General features: G+C 34.4%; 3 protein-coding genes across 10 annotated transcripts in view; 2 read left to right on the forward strand and 1 right to left on the reverse strand.

Annotated features, from left to right (window-relative positions):
- LOC105560956 (glycosylphosphatidylinositol anchor attachment 1 protein) overlaps window positions 1-3,383 on the forward strand; it is a 6,708-nt gene extending 3,325 nt beyond the window's left edge. Inside the window, exon 10 of the mRNA XM_012010501.1 lies at window positions 62-3,383. Within this exon, the coding sequence (XP_011865891.1) occupies window positions 62-341 (280 nt within the window). The 3' untranslated portion in view covers window positions 342-3,383. The remainder of the gene's footprint in view (window positions 1-61) is intronic.
- On the forward strand, window positions 670-15,683 carry LOC105560955 (xanthine dehydrogenase). 2 transcript variants are annotated; one of them, XM_012010499.1, is made up of 25 exons: window positions 670-743; window positions 4,112-4,270; window positions 6,016-6,073; window positions 6,447-6,543; window positions 6,630-6,865; window positions 6,997-7,244; window positions 7,439-7,580; window positions 7,654-7,821; window positions 7,938-8,014; window positions 8,091-8,297; window positions 8,367-8,551; window positions 9,142-9,255; window positions 9,331-9,472; window positions 9,551-9,847; window positions 10,619-10,741; window positions 11,311-11,666; window positions 12,221-12,395; window positions 12,512-12,703; window positions 12,862-13,007; window positions 13,077-13,254; window positions 13,386-13,514; window positions 13,595-13,837; window positions 14,677-14,931; window positions 15,095-15,262; window positions 15,395-15,683. In XM_012010499.1, the coding sequence occupies exons 1-25, from the start codon at window positions 714-716 to the stop codon at window positions 15,437-15,439; spliced, it is 4,170 nt and encodes a 1,389-aa protein (XP_011865889.1). In that variant the 5' UTR covers window positions 670-713; the 3' UTR covers window positions 15,440-15,683. The 2 variants fall into 2 exon arrangements, with proteins under 2 accessions (XP_011865889.1, XP_011865890.1); XM_012010500.1 differs by lacking the exon at window positions 670-743 and adding an exon at window positions 3,508-3,829.
- Window positions 15,684-15,964: 281 nt separating this feature from the next.
- LOC105560958 (trafficking protein particle complex subunit 4) lies at window positions 15,965-19,891 on the reverse strand. 7 transcript variants are annotated; one of them, XM_012010514.1, is made up of 5 exons: window positions 19,521-19,891; window positions 19,369-19,378; window positions 17,460-17,624; window positions 17,110-17,356; window positions 15,965-16,597 (listed from the first exon to the last, which is right to left on the reverse strand). In XM_012010514.1, the coding sequence occupies exons 4-5, from the start codon at window positions 17,282-17,284 to the stop codon at window positions 16,119-16,121; spliced, it is 654 nt and encodes a 217-aa protein (XP_011865904.1). In that variant the 5' UTR covers window positions 17,285-17,356; window positions 17,460-17,624; window positions 19,369-19,378; window positions 19,521-19,891; the 3' UTR covers window positions 15,965-16,118. The 7 variants fall into 7 exon arrangements, with proteins under 7 accessions (XP_011865904.1, XP_011865901.1, XP_011865900.1 ...); XM_012010511.1 differs by having other exon boundaries at window positions 19,328-19,378; XM_012010510.1 differs by having other exon boundaries at window positions 19,215-19,378.
- Between the last annotated feature and the right edge of the window lie 209 nt (window positions 19,892-20,100).

Below are 20,100 nucleotides of genomic sequence, written 5' to 3' on the forward strand. Positions count from 1 at the left end.
CGAGCATCTCTCCCTCCATCTCTTCCCGACGATTAACGATATGTTAATCTCGCTTTTGCAGAATCCGGTGTAGCCAGTATATCGCGTGGATCATGCTGCACCCGTTCGTTTCGTCGGCGATCGTCGTGATGGGCTACACGTATCTCAACTTCCCCACCGACCCTGTCCCGTCGCTGCTTCTCAGGGGCTATCGCGCCAACAAGCAGGCGCTCGTATTCAGCATCGTCGACTCTATGATATATGGCAATTGGTTCTACAACATCGCCACCGCCGTCATGCTACCGATATGGCTGTTGTTTTGGAATGTTATGCGCTCCAGCATTACGATCCCCTCGCGATAAGATGATTATGTAACTCACGATCGAACTTTCTTCGGCCCGGGAGCAACTCGATATATTCAGTGTTGATTTGTCTCGCGTCTGTGTAAAAAGCCGTCGGTGCGACTTGTCGATTAACGTCCGGGAAAGTTACTTGCTCCTCGGCAAATAAAGTAGGAGACGCGCATTTTTGAAAGGAGTCTTCGGAAGTATTTATTTATACTTATTTTCTCACGAGGTTCGTCAATAATACGTCAGCCAGTAGATATAGCGTATCGCTCGATGATAACCCTTGCGACATTCTTATTGCGGATCGCTCAGCTAGTTTAGTGCGTGCGGTGAGCGCGGTAACATTGGACCAGTGCGTGCGCTGTACTCTCACTACGTGAAGCATCGATGCGCCGAACGGGAGCGGAAAGCATAACAGTACGTATATTTTTTTCCCCCTGCAAATATTGTGCGACGCTAACACGCATACAACGACCCTACGTATTATTCAATTGTGAACGATTCTGACGGGATGTTGTTCACCACATGTTATTTCACGTAATCGTTCCTAGCGCTCAAGTGTCGCAACAAGCGCCGTCATACGCAATCGCGACCTCCTTGAGCTCCGCGTGTTTATGCCTATTCGATGAAAGTCGTATTTAAGCGTTCTTTCACAGCTCAGTTTCACTCCACACGATTCCTGTTCGTTTAAATTCATGTGTACGAACATTGCAATATGTAACATACGTAAATCTATGTTATTTGTTATATATGGTAAGTGTTACACGTTACATTCCTAATATCTTTTTCGTTTTACTACCTAATGCATTTTTAAACATGCAAATGCCTAATACTAAAAATATATCTATTAACAATACCGTAAATGAGTTTTCTTTTTAGTGCAAATTTTAAGTGAGGTACTTGCTTCCTGCTTATTATTTTTTTCTTAAATTGTTGCCGACTATCAAATTGTAAAAGCAATTTGTAATAGTAAAGTTAACTTACAATTAATAGGAAAATTAACATATTTTGATTCTTAATTCATTAAAAATCTGTCTCTTAAAGGAGGGGGGGGAGGGAGGGTTCTGATATATAGTAGATCTTTCACTTGTCTGATATAAATTATTTGAAATTTCTGTAATTGGGTTCTACCTTCTATAATCATAAATTATAGTATCTTGAATGCAAATAAATCGAAGATAAACGCGATAAGACACGGTATATTTTATCGAGATTACCGGTTTGAATGCATCGTACATTGTGACTTTATCACAATACAAATGTGTTTTGAATGAGATAAAGACACAGGAAGTGCAACGTACCGAAAATCATAAACAACTTTTGTAAAATTCGCAAACAAATTTACATAATGTATGTACGTACATACATGAATATTCCATGAGATCAGCAATTTAGAAATAGCCTACTTTAGATGGTTTATACGTACATATTATATATCGTATTTTAAATCGCGCTTTTATACATATGTATATAAAATTATAAATATAATACTGGCTATAAATATGTATAATAATTGGCTGAAACCTTTTGAAAATAAATAGTTTATGACGGTATGTATATTATGGAACTTTTCGGAATAGATTCGGAATTGTTCAAGCACAATATTTTTACATTTTTATTGTATTTCTTAGAAAAATCGAAATAATATCGACCGAAATTGATTCCGAACAGTTCTGTAATACGTGCCCTGGTTTATGTGATATGTTGATAAAGAGACACAATGGACGCGACCCAGATAGCAATGCGTGTCTAAAAGACGTCAAAAAGATATCTTTAAGACACTTTTTAGACGTACATGTCTAAAAGACAACTTAATGCCATCTTAAAGATGTCTTTTAGACATGCATGCTATCTGGGGACTCTTTCCAACAAACCGTTTAGAAACTACAAGCATTAAAAAGTCAAGATAAGACCATGGGTTATTGCAGTAATATTATGGGAAGCCCAGAAGCATGTATGTCTAAAAGACATTTAAGACGGCATTAAATTGTCTTTTAGATATGCATTGCTATCTGGGAGATGGATCAAGATGGATTACAATGTATTATTGAGTAGAACAACACAGTTAATCCTTTTATTGGTACAGAGATGTATTTAAGTAGAAAAAAAATATGTACATACACATATGGCGTTCCAACTGATAAGATTAGTAAATAAACTTTTTAAACTATCAATATATGCATTATATCGCCAGTGAATAATAAACCAGGATGGAGAATTGATTTGACCTAACTGGCCACTTTATTAAAATTCAGAACACGACGTTTCGGCCCTGGATTTTGGCCCTCTTCTAGTGCATAGAGTAATCTAAAATCGTAAATCCAATTAAGTTACAGTACAGTTCACAAATCATAAAGGACCATAGACAGATTAACAAAGTGAAAGTTCGTACCTAATTGTAAGTCATAATATTAAAAAAATTTTCATATGTGTGTAATCGCATTGTTTCAGAACGGTGTCGTCATAAACTTTTTAAACTCAAATTGTATACATATGTATTATATTAGTACATTACTAACTTTAATACTCTTTATACTGATACTTGTACTATGCCCATATTCCATTGACATTTCTAATGATGATTGATCAAAGAGATTCCACGTTCGAGCATTTGATTAAATAATGTCATAAACTAAAATAAATCTGAAGTCTCACTTGTTATTCCAACAGAATACGATTTGCTACTGCTATTGTGCTGAGTAACATTGCATACGCAGTACACACGCATATATGTACATACGCATACGAGGTGGTTGTCGAAAAATTGTAGTTTATTGATTTTTCCAAGAAACTTATTAAATTCCATTTTTTTCACTTTTCATTTTTTCTATTGTCCTCCTATAGTAAAATTTGTTTAAACAATGCAGAAAAGTACATTTTTTTTAGTGGAATAATAACCAGATAAACCCTAAAAATTGATCATAACAGCATAAATAAGTATTTACAAAAGCTCTACCGTCAATCAACAGTCGAAAAAACACTTTTTATACATTTGAAACTGATATCTCACAACTGAATATCTCAAAACATATATAATAAAAATATTTGAGCCTTTTTTGAAAGATAATTTAATTCTCTAGAACCTTTGTCTCAATACTTCATGTTGAAATCGCATACTTTCCCAAATATTTGCGAAAATATATGATAAAGAGTGATTTTAAAAGTGTTTGGGCGCTAAATTTTTTAAGAGGAATTGTTAGAATCAAGTTGCTAGGAGACTTCCTGTTCAGAGTTAAATTTCCTGTCAGATTACAAAATCTGGCCGGAACGTTCGGTACCACCCTGTACATACATGTGTATGTACACATGTACTGAACACACGGCGGCTCTTTGACAGTCATCAACTTAATCAACTATAATCTGGCTTTAACGGTAGAAGCTGCTATAAGTAACAGAGCTTGTGGACGCTGTGCATCACAAACACGAAACGATTTCTACGATAACGTAAATAACGAAGCCTGTAAGTTGCGATAACCGATTGAAGGAGGAAAAAATTATTATCTGTGAGTAGAGACACGTGTATCACGACGTTTAATTGACATCGAGTACATAGTGTTTATGATTACATTATTTGCTCCTTACAAGCTAAAAAGAGCAACGACTTTTATTGCAGTCCTGATAGCGTTATGTATGTATGTATGTATGGTATGATAGATTACGTCGTTGATTACAGCTTGCGTTGATGGGACAAAATTGCTGGGTTATTCAAACTGCTGCCGAGATTTTGGTTTCACAGAGTAAGAAAACGCTGTAATACATTTGTATAACAGATATCTTTATTAAAGGAGTGCGACGGTACCGCTTTGAAAATGGACAAGGACGTTATCAAATCACCGCCTGTGTGCAATGGAAACGCAAGCCACGATGAACTTCATGAAGACGATATAAACAGCAGTGAACCATCAGTGTCGGACACTCTTATCTTTTATGTAAATGGAAAAGAGGTACGATTTATATTCAGTGTTGTAATACACTTTGTGATTTGAGTATTAGACATATCATTTGCAACGGAACAAAGATAATTGTTTCCCGGAGTCTGTTGTAAATAAACTGAATGTACGATTACGTTTAACAAATTGGTCGAAGATTATACTTACTGAGTTCCAAAAAAGTACCATTTATACACACAATTTGATATATCATAACGATGTTCTGGAGAATTTTTGTTCCAATCAAAATTAAATATAAAAGGAATTTATCGATTATAATTAAAAATTATTCATATAACTGATGTGATTGACTACAACAAAGTTGCGACTTATATGTATATGCCATTAATTTATGTGCATTATTTTTACTTCAAACTTAAAGTCAAAATTAACAAGTGTTCAAAAGCTTTTAAATAATTCATGTATAATGTTCTTCATACAATTTAAATTAAATTTGCGAACCTTGACATCAGTTTAATAACAGCGATCTAGAGAATTCGTAAGTTTGAATATAATGTAATTAAGAAATTTCGTGGATTCTTAATAACTTCGATAAAATATAATAAATTTAGTCTTCACAATTAATCGATATTTTGTATAAAAGAAGACTGACTAGGGCAATGTGAGCCAGCACCAGATTTTTAATAAATGTCATATATTAAAATTTAACAAAATTTACATGTATTACAATGATATATAATAAATAAGTACGTTTCGGTCACTATATGTGACCCTCTTCAGCCAATGTGTTGTTCTATAAAATAAACTTCGGTTAAAATAATTGTCGGACGCGAATCGATGTCACTTAGAAATTAATGTGTCGTTGAACGGTCCTCTGGAATTGTATATATTGTCCGTAAAAGTAATACCTTATTTGAGATGTAAGTCGGAAAACTATTTCTTCAACTTCTATTTCGCAAAACATGTGGGCGATTCGACACTTAGCATGGTATCGGAGCGGCGGAATCATGATATGTGAAATAGGAGAGTCGGTCCTTTATATGTTGTACAAAGTGTCTCGTGTTATCGTCTGTGTTCTAAGGTTCTTAGATAACACGAGACACTTTGTACAACATATAAAGGACCGACTCTCCTATTTCACATATCATGATTCCGCCGTTCCGATACCATGCTAATTGTAAGTGTCGAATCGCCCACATGTTTTGCGAAATAGGAGAAGTTGAAGAAATAGTTTTCCGACTTACATCTCAAATAAGGTATTACTTTTACGGACAATATATACAATTCCAGAGGACCGTTCAACGACACATTAATTTCTAACAATAAGTGACTCATCGATTCGCGTCCGACAATTATTTTAACCGAAGTTTATTTTATAGAACAACACATTGGCTGAAGAGGGTCACATATAGTGACCGTACTTATTTATTATATATCATTGTAATACATGTAAATTTTGTTAAATTTTAATATATGACATTTACCAAAAATCTGGTGCTGGCTCACATTGCCCTAGTCAGTCTTCTTTTATACAAACATATCGATTAATTGTGAAGACTAAATTTATTATATCTTAATAACTTGTAAAAAGTCACAACTTTGATGCAATAGGCCCTACATCAATGATACACGCTATGGCAAACGGGATCATGTTTAACACCCAAGAAAATACGAAGAACAATTACCCTTATTCTTGTGCACGAAAAAGTGCAACAAAAAAAAAGTCATTTTTAGTTGAACACTGTTCTTACACGTTTTATACATTACACATATTGTACATTATATATTTCGCAATTTAGGTTTCAGATAAAAATATACAGCCGCAATGGACCCTTCTATGGTATCTTCGCAACAAACGTATCCTTTTACAAATTTATCAGTTCATTTTGTAGAAAAAATTTCTCATATAGAGGAAAGTCCTCTATTATGAGATAGGATTCTAATAGGAGATAACAGGTCTGAACCTGTTATCTTTACGAAATGTTATCTTTACGAATCTTTACGAAAAAGATTTGTGATTGAATTCGAATTCAATCACAAATCTTTTTCGTAAAGATTACACGATCTAACAATTTTCCACTAAACATGATGGAACAAACTAGAGCTGTTAAATTTGCACCTTTTTAAATTTCTACTCATATGCAAGAAAACTAATAAGAAACTGAAAGACAATTGGAAAAATAATTTTCTGTACATCGGTTTATTCATCCTTAATGTATAACGAATTCAGTTGGATTGACCGGTACAAAACTTGGTTGCGCGGAAGGAGGGTGTGGAGCCTGTACAGTTATGATTTCGAAGCTTGATCGGGTTGCTGGGAAAATTATGTATCCTTTTTATCGTGTACGACAATATAATGATCCAAGCTGTTTCCAAGAAAATTATTTCCTTAATATCCCGCGAATCGGAACAGTCATTTGGCCGTTAACGCATGTCTAACACCGATATGCGCCGTGCATGGTTTGGCTGTAACCACCGTGGAGGGTATTGGTAGCACACGGACCAGGTTGCATCCGGTACAAGAGCGCATTGCTGCGGCACACGGGTCGCAGTGTGGATTTTGCACGCCTGGTATAGTCATGTCTATGTACGCTCTGTTGCGCAGCATACCGAAACCGACTATGGAGAATTTAGAAATTGCGTTTCAAGGTAATGCATTTGGAGCACACGTATGATACGTAACTTTACCTAGACAAAGTTGAGTTCGTATCATTGACATATAAGCGCATAATGCATAACGTAATTGTAACGTAGATGATAATTGATTACATATTCTCTAGGTAATCTATGCAGATGTACGGGATACAGACCGATTATAGAGGGATTCAAGACTTTTACGGAAGAATGGGAACGGTCGCAGTTGATGAATAATGGACGAGAGGAAGGAACAAACAGCACGAGAGTCTGTGCAATGGGCGATGCCTGCTGCAAAAAGGCTTTCACGTCCGAACCAACCGAAATTTTCAATTCCAAAGAGTTCCGCCCGTACGATCCTACTCAAGAACCGATATTTCCACCGAAATTAAAAGCAAGTTATTACTACCCTAGCGGAAAAATTCTCTATAAATAACTACAAGAAATTGATTTGAAATAGAAATTTGTAGAAAATTTTATAGGGTGTTTGGGTAAATTAGGGTACTTGAAAAGATTTTGAATCAAGTAATTTGTTATATGATAATACACGGACTATAGAAATATATAACGTCGCTATTCTTCGTACAGATTGAATCTAAACTGGACGAGCAGTATCTGATAGTAAAAGGAAGAAATGCCGGTTGGTACCGACCAACAAACCTCAACACATTGCTTGCTCTTAAGGAACAGTATCCAAATGCTAAAATTGTCATCGGTAACACGGAAATTGGTTCGTATATCCCTTTCTTTGGTATTGTATATTACCATGTTAGAATATCAGAAACTATTTTATCCTGCTACAGGGGTGGAAATGAAATTTAAACGTTTAGTATACCCGATACTTATACAACCAACACAGATCAAAGAAATGCGTGAAATTGTTGAAACATCGGAGGCATTGAGAATGGGTGCGGCTGTGACTTTGGTCGAGCTTGAGGAAACATTAAGACGTTATGTTAAAATAAAACCTGGTAAATACAATAAATACATATATCGTAGAATTACATAGAATTATTTGTATTAATATTGAATGTTATAATTAAAAGTTTCAATATAAAAAAATAATTATACGATGTTTTCCTCGTAGAATATAGTACAAGGATCTTCACGGAAATAATCAATATGTTACATTGGTTTGCTGGAAAACAGATAAGAAACGTTGCTGTAAGTATGACTGTCTTTCTGACGCATTATGATTATTATTTATAATTTGAATAACGAATCTTCTTCGATTGATTAGGCTGTGGGTGGTAACATAATGACTGGGAGCCCAATATCAGATTTGAATCCAATCTTTATGGCTGTCGGTATTAAATTAAATTTATGCAGCTTGAAACATGGCCGTCGAAGTATACCAATGGATCATACCTTTTTCATCGGATATCGACGGAACATTGTTTTACCTGAGGAAGTATTAGTTTCTATCGATATTCCTTTCACGAAAGAGGTAAAAAGTAGCAATAAATAACTTTGTCCCGACGACGAAGAGCGTTTGTCGCATTTTATATTTTTGCAGAATCAATATTTTATTGCGTACAAACAAGCAAAGAGGCGAGATGATGATATCGCCATTGTCAACATGGCCTTAAATGTACATTTCGTTCCTAAAACGAATGTAATTCAGGAAGTGCATATTGCATTCGGTGGGATGGCACCTACTACCATTTTGGCGAGACAAACTTGTCAGAAAATAATTGGAAGGTAATAGTGCTAAATTATTTATTGTCAAGTTATTTTATTGATTAAATTAAGGCCAATAACAAAATTTGATTTAAAGAAAAGAATAAATAGTCAAACTTGAATTCAGCAACTCAATAACTTCTTATTATAAACTTTTGCACTTTAAAAACTCGTATTGATTTCTTCAATATAGATTTAATATTAGATTTTTATTCAGTAAAAATTTATTGTTTTGAATAAATAATTGATAACATATGTTTGATAAAATATTAGTCTATGATGGAAAAAGAGAGAATGAATATTAATGTGATTTTAACCAAGAAAATAAGTGCATAAATGACTTGTAATTAGTTAAATTAATTAATCAATGAAAAAGTAAAGTCAGAGAGAAGCGAAATTAATTCCAAACTTGCATAAAATAAAACATGGAATGATAGAATATGCCTGAAAATTCAAAACAAAAGTTAAAATTAGACTTGATAAAATGGAATATTTTGGAAGTAGAGTTTTGTCAGAAAATTTTCAGCACAAAAACTGAAGGAAGCGTATGTCCCCCTAGACTTTTCATGAGTTTGAAGAAAATTGGTTTTTATCGGACGCTGTACTTTCAGAAAATGGAGTAAATCAATCTTGGAGGAGTTTTACGATTCCTTACTTGAGGAGCTACCATTAGCGGATAACGCACCTGGAGGAATGATCAAGTATCGTCGATCTCTCACTCTCAGGTTCGATATTAGATCACATTAATAAATAAGGGATAAATTAACAAAGCATACTGTAATAACTCAAATATTTTTTAGTTTATTTTTTAAAGGATTTATGCATATCTTCAAGGAATTAACGAAAAACGTTTCGGATATCGAGTGTATGTCGAAGGAGCTAGAAAGCGTTTCAGATTGCTTCCATTATAAAGCACCAAAAAGCTCCCAATATTACCAAGTGGTAATATTTGCAATCCAAATGCTTAAAAATGATTACTAAAATGCAATAAAAATTATAATATTTCGTAATTTCTGGCAGGTGCCCAAAAATCAAGAGTCGAATGATCTAATAGGACGTCCTATTGTGCATACTAGTGCATTTAAGCAAGCAACGGGAGAAGCGATATATTGCGACGATATGCCTAAATTCGCAAATGAATTGTACCTAGCATTGGTCCTCTCTACAAGAGCGCACGCAAAAATCTTAAAAGTCGATCCCTCTAAGGCACTGTCTACAGAAGGAGTCGTGTCATTTTTCTCTTCGAAAGACATAGCGGGAGATAATAGATGGGTTGGCCCTGTAATTCATGACGAAGAAGTATTTGTATCAGAAAAGGTATGTTCTTAAACGAAAATAAATATTAATTATCTTTGTTGAAACTATCCATTCTTCCAAATTTTAGACCTGCGCAAAATAAAAGAAATGTCTATTACTTTTAAGCTTCTTGCAAAATTTTAACGATGACATATCAGTATTTCAGTAACTGCCAACCAATAGTTACATAATCAATATTCTAATTTTCTACTATGACATCAATATTATAATTTCTTACCATGACATCAATAGGCATTGTAATTTTTAACAATGTAACTATCGTATCGTGTGCATACACCATGTGTTACATTACATTTATATTGTTGGAAAATTATAATATTGATGTTACGCAACTGTTAGCTAATGTTTACTCGGACGTTCTGTATCTGAATTCATCAATTTTTATTTAAGCAAAGATTAAATTAATGAGAAATCATATTAGTTGAAAAATATATTGGATATCGTTCCTGCACGAGAAACATGTGACACAAATAGTCATTTTACAGCAGAATTATTTTGAACTTTTAATCTGCTTGTAAATTATACAGTTACAAGTAAATGGCCTGCTAAATTGTATCCTTTCTTCTTTTCTTGCCTTGATAGATTTTCTCCATAATGTATTTTCTTTTACGCGTACCTTCTTTCTACCACTAGTTTTTAACGAAATACAATCTTTACATATGTTCTTTTTAAACGAAATTTTTGTGAATACACTAATCTCTCTCTCTCTCCCCCTCAATTTTGAATAATTCCTTGGTAGAAATTAAGAATTTTCTTTGTCTGTTTTTGTAGGTTACTAGCCAAGGCCAAGTAATTGGCGCAATTGTTGCCGTCGACCAACTTGTCGCTCAAGCTGCAGTAAAAATGGTTGAAATAGAGTATGAAGATTTAGACCCTGTTATCATATCTATCGAGGTATTTTCGTCATAAAATACAAAAGAATAACACGTACTATTCGTTTATTAAAATACAATAAAGCTTGCTTTAATATAATCCGCGTTATTTTTCAGGATAAAATTCTATTCATCATATTGTACCGTATATTTTTATGTGTACACATTGTTTAATATATATTTTTACTTTATAAGTAGAATCCTATTTCGTAAATTCTGACGCAAATTATAAACAGTGTAAAACAATGTATCACACGCTTCTGCAGATAAAGAAGTTATGAAAACCACTTCCAATTTTCCTCAGAAACGGAGTGACTTGGAATTTTTTCAGTCGACGTCTGATTAATAAAAGAATAAAGTGCGGTTCTCTGCGGTTTCCCAATTTTGAAAAAAAATACAGATTTTGCGTGGTACATAAAACTATATAATTTTTTCAAAATCAGGAAAAACTTGGAGAACACTTTGTCCTCTATTAATAAGACGTCGACTGTAAAAGTTTCGAATTATTCTGTAAAACCGTTTTCGAGAGAAATTGGAAGTAGCTTTCTTTTTTTCAAACACCCCTGCATACATAAATGCACTTTCTTCTAGGACGCTATCGCGCATAAATCCTTCTTCCCTGGTTTCCCTAAGCATATCATCAAAGGTGATGTTGAGAAAGCTTTTGCGGAAGCGGACCATGTTTTAGAAGGGGAAATACGTATAAGCGGCCAGGAGCACTTTTATTTGGAAACAAACGCTACGATTGTCGTGCCACGCGAGGAAAATGAACTGGAGGTGTTCTGCTCCACGCAACATCCCAGCGAGATACAGAAACTAATTGCCCATTGCCTGGGTATACATTCAAACAGAGTTAACGTCCGTGTGAAGCGCATAGGGGGTGGTTTCGGTGGGAAAGAATCCCGTGCGGCATTACTCGCGTTACCGGTGGCACTCGCGGCACACAGGTGTGTTATAGAAATGTATATTGCTTGATAATATATGTGCGTGATACACAGAGTCGGCCAACAAAACTTTATTCTATTTAGTTTGTGATTAATTGGATCGTGAGGGAAATACAGAAACATGAATTTTTCGAAGCATATACTGTTTCCTGTTGCTTCGTCTTCTTCTTAGACGTGGTTATCGAAATTTTAAATGGCAATAGAAATCAATTTACATTACTTCAAAGATCTTTTAATTCTCTTTACCACTGTATTTATAAGCGATATAAGTGAAGCTTTTTTGAAAACTGAAAATAACATGCACAGTTACACAACTGTGCCCTAATAAAAACATTAGAAACAATTACATAGTTTGGAGAGTGATTTCTCACACAGCACAAGAACGTCCAGCAACATTGCAGCGACATTGCAATGTTGCTGCACGTTCTTGTGCTGCATGGGTTAAATATAGTCAGTGATTTAAATTTGAATCACTATATCATCTGCACAGCAACTGTATCAATTTATATGGTAAAACAATTTCAGTGTGTTGATTATTAAAAAGATTAAATATGTAGATTACAGAGACCAGTTCGTTGCATGTTGGATAGAGATGAAGACATGATGATAAGCGGGACGCGACATCCATTTTTATTCAAATACAAAGTTGGATTTAATAATGACGGCTTTATCAAAGTGGCGAGAGTGTATATATATAATAACGCAGGTTACTCTTTTGATTTGTCAACATCGGTAAGTAACAAAACCAGTTAAAAAGTTAAGTTTAAAAAAATTTTTAATTAAAAATCTTATAACGCTATGTTCACGCGCGCATAGAAAATCGATGGTTATATTTGTAATATTTTTAGGTATTAGATCGCGCCATGTTTCATTTTGAAAATTCGTATAGAATCCCCGTGTCGGAGATACACGGGTACGCGTGTAAAACAAATTTACCGTCGAACACGGCTTTCCGAGGCTTCGGTGGACCGCAAGGAATGTTCGTAGCTGAAACTATCATTCGCCAAATCGCTGATTATTTGGATGCAGATGTTGTCAAGGTAATTCTTCATATTATAACTATCGCGCTATGAAATACATAGAAATATATTTTTACAAAATTTATTATATAAATTATATATGCATTTGCACATTATTTGTACATTACAAATAGAAGGAAGTAAATTTAATAATTGAACGTGTTTCTTTTCCACAACAGCTGTCCGAATTGAATTTATATAAGGAAGGCGATTTAACGCATTACAACCAGCAACTTGTTAACTGTACTCTGGATCGCTGCTGGCGCGAATGTCTAGCATCATCCCGTTATTATGAAAGACTAGTTGAGGTTCAACGTTACAATAAGTAATTGTCGCCTACGCTGTGAAATCAGATCATTAACAATTACTAACAAATCGACAATGAATTTTACAGAGAGAACCGATTCAAGAAAAAAGGACTCGCGGTCGTTCCTACGAAGTTCGGTATAGCATTTACTGCATTGTTTTTGAATCAAGCGGGCGCGCTGGTGCATATCTATACTGATGGCTCGGTGCTAATCAGCCATAGTGGCGTTGAGATGGGACAAGGTCTACACACAAAAATGATTCAGGTATGAAATATTTACCTGCGCTTATTTTACGTAATAAATTACGTAAAAAATTGATCACTTAAGTCTTGAAGAGAGATATTCGTGTTTAAGTTTGTTTCACATTCGAGTTTAAGTTTGTTTTATCATGCCAGGTTGCTAGCAGAATATTGAAGGTAAATCCATCCAAGATACATATCGTTGAAACGGCTACTGACAAAGTTCCCAATACATCTGCCACTGCAGCGAGTTGTGGATCTGATTTGAATGGCATGGCAGTTATGGTGCGTGACAATATTTTACAATTAGTATTTCAGTGTATGCAAACAGAAGTAGATTAAATAATACAGAAATTAATTTGCAGAATGCTTGTAACGAAATCATGAAACGATTACAACCGATAATTGACAATGATCCAAAAGGTACCTGGGATGAATGGATAAAAGTAGCGTACTTTCAAAGAATAAGTTTGTCCGCCACCGGTTTCTACCAAACACCCAACATTGGATATTCCTTCGAGACTAATACGGGACATCCCTTTAATTATTTTACATATGGCGTTGCTTGTACGGAGGTGGTGATTGATTGCCTTACCGGTGACCACGAGGTACGCTTTTTTATCACGTGAAATATAATAGTCTCATAAAAGATGAGACTAATCTTATAGAGAGCGTAATTAGTTTAAAAATCTCATCCTTGTTGTTCACCGAATGTTAAACAAGGATAAAATGTTAAGAATATTCTTAAAGTCGCCAGCAGTAATTATAAATTAATAACATCGGTGATTTTTGTCGACTGTGTCTGGCAATTAAAATTCTTATTGCGAAAAATATTATCCCAGCCAGGATTCGAACCTGGGACCTCCCTACAATCCGTGACGGGCGTCTTAAGGCAAAATTATTAAAGGATAAAATGATACACCGGGGGACTCGGGTGATATATCCAAACGCACCCCTACTTGTCTGTTTAATTTTACAGTCATCCAGTGTATTCAGGATATTCACTTTACTGTCACACTTCGTGACAACTCGATATCGGGTCATATCGGCTCGCCTATTATACTAATGCGGGATGATCTTTAATTACGAGAAAGCTTAAAGCGCGGTTGCCACCTCGCAGCGAGTGGTACTAGTGCTTCATTAGCTATTATTCAGGCTAACGTTGTCCTTATCGGGGCCTGCTCATGTAATCTTATGAAATTCTGCGTTTATAATTGGATACTCTATCCGACAAGGCATGTACACAGAGTCCTCATCAGAGCTTGATCAGATTATTTGATTAAACTTTTGGCTAGGGTCTAGATAGGGTCATAAGAAGAACCTAATCAGGTTGACCATAAGAAGGCATGGCTTAGAGATACCTGGTCAGGTCCTTAAAATACAGCAGACCAATTTATAATCGGGAAGATTACATAAGACAAATATTGATATTTCTCAATCGATGCAGGTATTACGAACAGATATCGTCATGGATTTGGGAGAGAGTTTAAATCCGGCCATTGACATAGGGCAAGTTGAAGGTGCCTTTGTTCAAGGATACGGTTTATTCACATTAGAGGAAATGATTTACTCACCGACGGGGACATTATTCAGCAGAGGACCTGGCGCCTACAAATTGCCTGGTTTCACGGACATACCACAGGAATTTAATGTATCCTTATTAAAAGGGGTTTCCAATCCAAGAGCGGTATATTCTTCTAAGGTATGACGTTTTGAATGTATAATTTCAAATCGTTTTCGTTTTACGTACGTTAACGGACAGTTCAATTTAAAAGAAAAGAAATAAAGTAACAACGGTAAATTGTACTATAAAACTATATTACGAGTATTTATGTTAAGCTGTAATATAATGTAATATAATATAGGCTGTTGGGGAGCCACCATTGTTTCTGGCATCATCTGCGTTCTTTGCAATTAAGGAAGCAATAATGGCTGCACGCAAAGATATGAATATTCACGGCTATTTTCGTCTTGATGCCCCTGCAACTGCTGCACGTATACGTAATGCCTGTATAGACAATTTAACAATGAAGGTATTAAGTCCTTAGTTAAATTCTTCTTTGCATGTCACTCAGGAGGGTTACTTCTATAATATGTGTCAAGCCCAAGGTTTTTGGAGGGGGATATGTTAATCTAAATAATTAGCGTTACTTTTAATTTTGCAGATTACAGAGCCTGATTTAAAACGACAATGGAATGTAGTGCCGTGAACAAAATTCTCAAGGTCTCATGTTTATGAGACATTTTTAAGGATAAAAATATTAGAATTATGTTGATATAAATAAAATATAAATATTGATAGATATTAACAAATTAGCTAAATATTTGTAAAGTATATCATGAATATAAAAATAATATATTCATTGTTATTACAAACTCAAATGTCATAGATTGTCATAAATATATGATTTACAGATACTCTAAAAATATAGCGTTTAATGCTTGTTTAGATTACTCAAATTTTGATATTTTTCTCTTATATTTATTGGCCATTAATGTAACTATTTCCTTATTATTATTAAATTAGTTACTAGTTATGGAAAAAATGTAACAGAGTTAAGTTACAGATCAGGAGAGAAAGTAACGAAGTTAAGTTAGTTACAAAAAAAGTAACTGTAACTTTATTACAAGTAAGGAGTTACTTTCCAACCCTGATGTAAATCAACAATTGCTCAATTAAACTCTTCAGAGGTATCTCTCAAAGGTACAAACAAAACAATATAAACATTTAATTGTATAATATATAAACGAACTTGAATTTGCTCTAATTATTATTGATAGAATTACACTTTACATAGCAGAATAAAAAGGGTAATTTTAAAAAATTGTTATTTTCTTACATACACTTCGTTAGTGTAAATTTATTAATAACTTACATGTAAATATAAACTAAACGTTGCTTATTCCAGATTTCTCTACCGTTTCCAGCAATGTCTGTAAATTAGTTTCGAATAATTCGCATCGAATTGGCATTTCCAGCGCGTAAAATGGATTTTTTAGCGCATAATCCGCATACAAATCGTACACTCTCTTTAACAAAATTTCCATGCCTGGCTGCGAAGGCTCCGCTACTATCATAAATTTAATGCCCGTTAATGTTTGAAAGCAATATAAACGAAACGTGTCCGCTTCGAGAATTTCAATCCCGGAACTTCGTAGTTCCGGGCTGAGTTGGCTTGCTATCGCGAAAAGAGGATAGAACATCGAAGCTAAAAATATCTTTTCGTTTGTCGTCATTTTTGCCCGACTAAACTTTAATGTTATAGGAAAATTTTCCGGTTGCTCCAACATCTCCAGGATATCCCTTCCATCTTCAAGTTCACGCCCTGTGATTGCATTTCCATTCACATACGTCAATACATGTCCCACTGAAAGATATTTGTTTCTAAGTTCTCTTATTTGCACTCGTGTATTTTTTCGTGTCTTATTAAAATGTACGTAGTGATATATTACGGAAATACACAACGTGAAAGAAAAGTAATGTTCAAAATTTGACACGATTACGGGACTTTTACAATAATTTGAAAAATATTTCCGCAAGCCTCAGAAAATTTTAAGCTTCAAGTTTACAGTTGTTGCACCTTTTATAATTTTTACATTTATATTTACATTACATTTTGGTTCTACCGCGACATTTTGTTTCTTTCAAATAGTATTGTTCATTTAATAATTGTTGCTCAATATTTATATATTACTTATTTAGATTATTTTCGTATAAAGGATTTCATGTCTTTGAAACCCTATGTATAAAATTAATATAAACTTTTATTGTGCCATTTAAATATAGCGATTAATGCAAGGCTAAATATACCCACACATTACTTTTTATCACGTATATTCTATATAATTATAATTATTTTTCATCAAAACACATCCTTACCATGTATTCCATCCCTTTGCCCAAAAGACACCACTATTTTCTTATTTTCATAATTTAATTTAATATTCAGTGGAAAATTAAAGGATTTTTCAACTTCAATTTTTGGAACATTATGGTCATGGTTGAAGATCAAGCCGCCAGACTTGGATACAATATAAACGCCGTATATCACCATTCTGCGTTTTTTTTCTATTTATATATCTTGAATTTGTTGCTTAAATCAACTGACATACGTTGCTTTTTAGTTCTGTGTGCGATAAATACTTATTAACTTATTGTTTGGATTTTAATTTAAAAAAATATATTCATTCAATTCCTTTTTACTAAAAAAATCGTGAAAAATAACTAACCTGCAAGTTACTTGTAAAATAATCATTAAAAATGATGTTTCGATATTAAATTACACCACATCAAAATAAACTGATGAATTAAGCGCATAACTTTAGATTGGGTTTGCTATTTCTTATGAAAAGATCCATCCAATTTAGCTCGCTTTACTTCTCGAATAGTCAAATCTATCAGAAACAAATTTTGAAAGTATCTATTACAAAATTTTTCAAAGCACAACAGAAATAAAACAGAATCTCCTGGGAGAATATAATGACAAACTAAATGTCAAAACTGGGTGAAATATACCATTTTTTAATCATTCAAATATCTACAAAATGACAGACTGGATTCTACAGACAATCTGCTTACACAGATATGTTTGAGCTATTATAATATCTGAACAAATCTGCTGTCATTCCGGTCATAATTTGCTTACTAAATTACTATGCAGAATAAAGTCTTCGAATTAATTGCACAGGCTCACAAAAGAAGTACCCTGTACCGGAGATCTGACTCGGCTATTCTTATGTATTTTGAGTCGCTGATTATGAATCTGACGTCAGAATTGCTCTACGTCACGGTTTTTTGTAATATCAAAAATAAAGGAAAAATGTTATAAAATACATTTGAGGGTAGTAAGACTGCGCTTCTTGAGGGAAAAGTTACCGAAATCATGTTACATTTCGATGTATTTTTAGACCTTAAATCCAAATCCAATTTCACACTAATGGTGTGAAAAACTGTACCATCCATTCCGCTAACATTAGGCACGCAACAGTAGCAATCTTTCGTATTCCGTACTTGATTTTTTTCGAAACCTACAACTTCTAACTGCTGAGTTCGTATAAGATTGCAGAAATTTCCTCGTGTAACAGTAGCAATCTTACGTATTCCGTATTTGGTTTCAGTTCATTCATCAATCCTTTTACGTTGGAAGGATCCTCCAAGTCCGAATCTTGAGAAAAACATTTACGAAACTTACAGCTTCCAGCTGTTGAGTTTGTATGTAGAAATTCGCTCATATAAGTCACCCTCTTTCAATGTCTTCGAAGTGCCAGAATTACATTTAAAAAAATTGAATGAGCAGAACGTTCAATTATTAGGTCGGATTTGGATTTAATGCCTGAAAATACATCAAAATATGATTACGGTGACTTTTCTCTCAGGTAGCGCAGTCTTATTACCCTCGAATGCGGGCGGCACTGTTTTCTATTTTTGAGATTACAAAAACTGACGTGTGGAGCAATTCTGACGTCAGATTCGTAACCTGCGACTCAAAGTATACACCCAGATGCCAGCATGCTCAAGCAATGTATGGAAATAAAATGCCAGCAACTGATGCTGGCTCTTTGCTGGGAATGTGAATTCAATGTTTGAGTGATTTAAGTACAGCTGACATAACGTTAACATATTGTCGTAGTTAAATGCACAGCTAAAGAGAGAGCACATCGAATAGACATACTGTTAACAAAGAATTAGCATATATTGTTTTCAATTTTCTAACAGATATAAACATGTTATATCTATTACATCTGACCAAGCACTTAATGCTAGCATAATGTTTGAATCATGCAAATGTTTCATTTCCGACACCAAATGCTAGCAAACAACAGCACAATAAACGATATAGATATGCATAGCAAGATGCTAACATTTTTCTTAGCAATGTGAAAGCAACTTGTGCTCACACTGGCTACCTGGGCAAGAGCAGCCTAGTCAGAACTCCGGTACAGGGTACTTTTTTCGTGGGCCTGTGTTATTCGAATGCTGTTTACACGTCTATATACGTCAGTGCGACAGATTTTGTAATCTCAGAACGAGCATCGTATTTAACATTCACTAATTTTCATAATGTTTTGTTCTTCGTGCGCAGAGACATCGAACATACTTTTCGTCAAAATCTAACGCAAATATGACAAACTTCTGGACCTGATATAACCTAAAAAATAATACTTTTAATGAGTGATCGCCATTACATCGAAACATCAATCTTTTAAACCTTTGCATCCTTAAAAGGAATCAAACAAAGATATTCGTCGAATAAATAATTAAATAAAGATATGCAAACTAAAAATATTTACCCTGTGCCTGAATCGTTCCTATTCACTTTTATATCCTCGTTATGTTTCAAAGCTTGCAGTTTTTACGTTTACACGTTACAAGAACTGACAATAAGTATATTCACCAGGTTTTATAAATAGCCCGCATTTTGACAAAGTGGATAACAACACAGACTTCTATTAATCCGATGATAACAACTTGGAGTCTGTTCTTTGTAGCTGAACTGGCTGCACCGTTCCGATATTTACTGCCAGTACTGAAAATCTATAGTTTACGTCACGTATACTATACAGTTTCAGTCGTCGTGGTCGTGTCGGCTCAGAAACGGAGCCGGGAGCCAGAACGAGATAAAGAAGAAGAAGAAGATACAGTTTCAGTACTGACAGTGAATATCGGAACCATGGAGAATATACATTCTCCATAAAGGTGTCTTTTATACTTTTAGGCCCAACAAGGAGCCAAAAGTAAAAACCAATCATATTAGATATCGAACATCCTCAGATATCGATCCAGCGTGAATCGATCCTGCATTAACAATTGAATTTTTTTTTGGAAAAAAACAATTGAATTGTATGTACACGCACCGGCATAAATGCCACA

The sequence above is a fragment of the Vollenhovia emeryi genome, unplaced genomic scaffold (assembly GCF_000949405.1).
Source record: "Vollenhovia emeryi isolate VEMERY1.0 unplaced genomic scaffold, V.emery_V1.0 DF939216.1, whole genome shotgun sequence".
Lineage (NCBI taxonomy): Eukaryota > Metazoa > Arthropoda > Insecta > Hymenoptera > Formicidae > Vollenhovia > Vollenhovia emeryi.

Bases quoted from the DNA above. Each gene is read 5' to 3' on its own strand.
- LOC105560955 (XM_012010499.1), top strand. From the start codon at position 714: ATGCGCCGAACGGGAGCGGAAAGCATAACA. The intron at 11,667-12,220 runs GTGTGTTATAGA...TTAAATATGTAG, and splicing joins GTGGCACTCGCGGCACACAG to ATTACAGAGACCAGTTCGTT. The intron at 13,008-13,076 runs GTAATTGTCGCC...TGAATTTTACAG, and splicing joins GAGGTTCAACGTTACAATAA to AGAGAACCGATTCAAGAAAA.
- LOC105560958 (XM_012010515.1), bottom strand. From the start codon at position 17,284: ATGGTGATATACGGCGTTTATATTGTATCCAAGTCTGGCGGCTTGATC. The intron at 16,598-17,109 runs GTAAGGATGTGT...AATATCTTTCAG, and splicing joins GCAAAGGGATGGAATACATG to TGGGACATGTATTGACGTAT.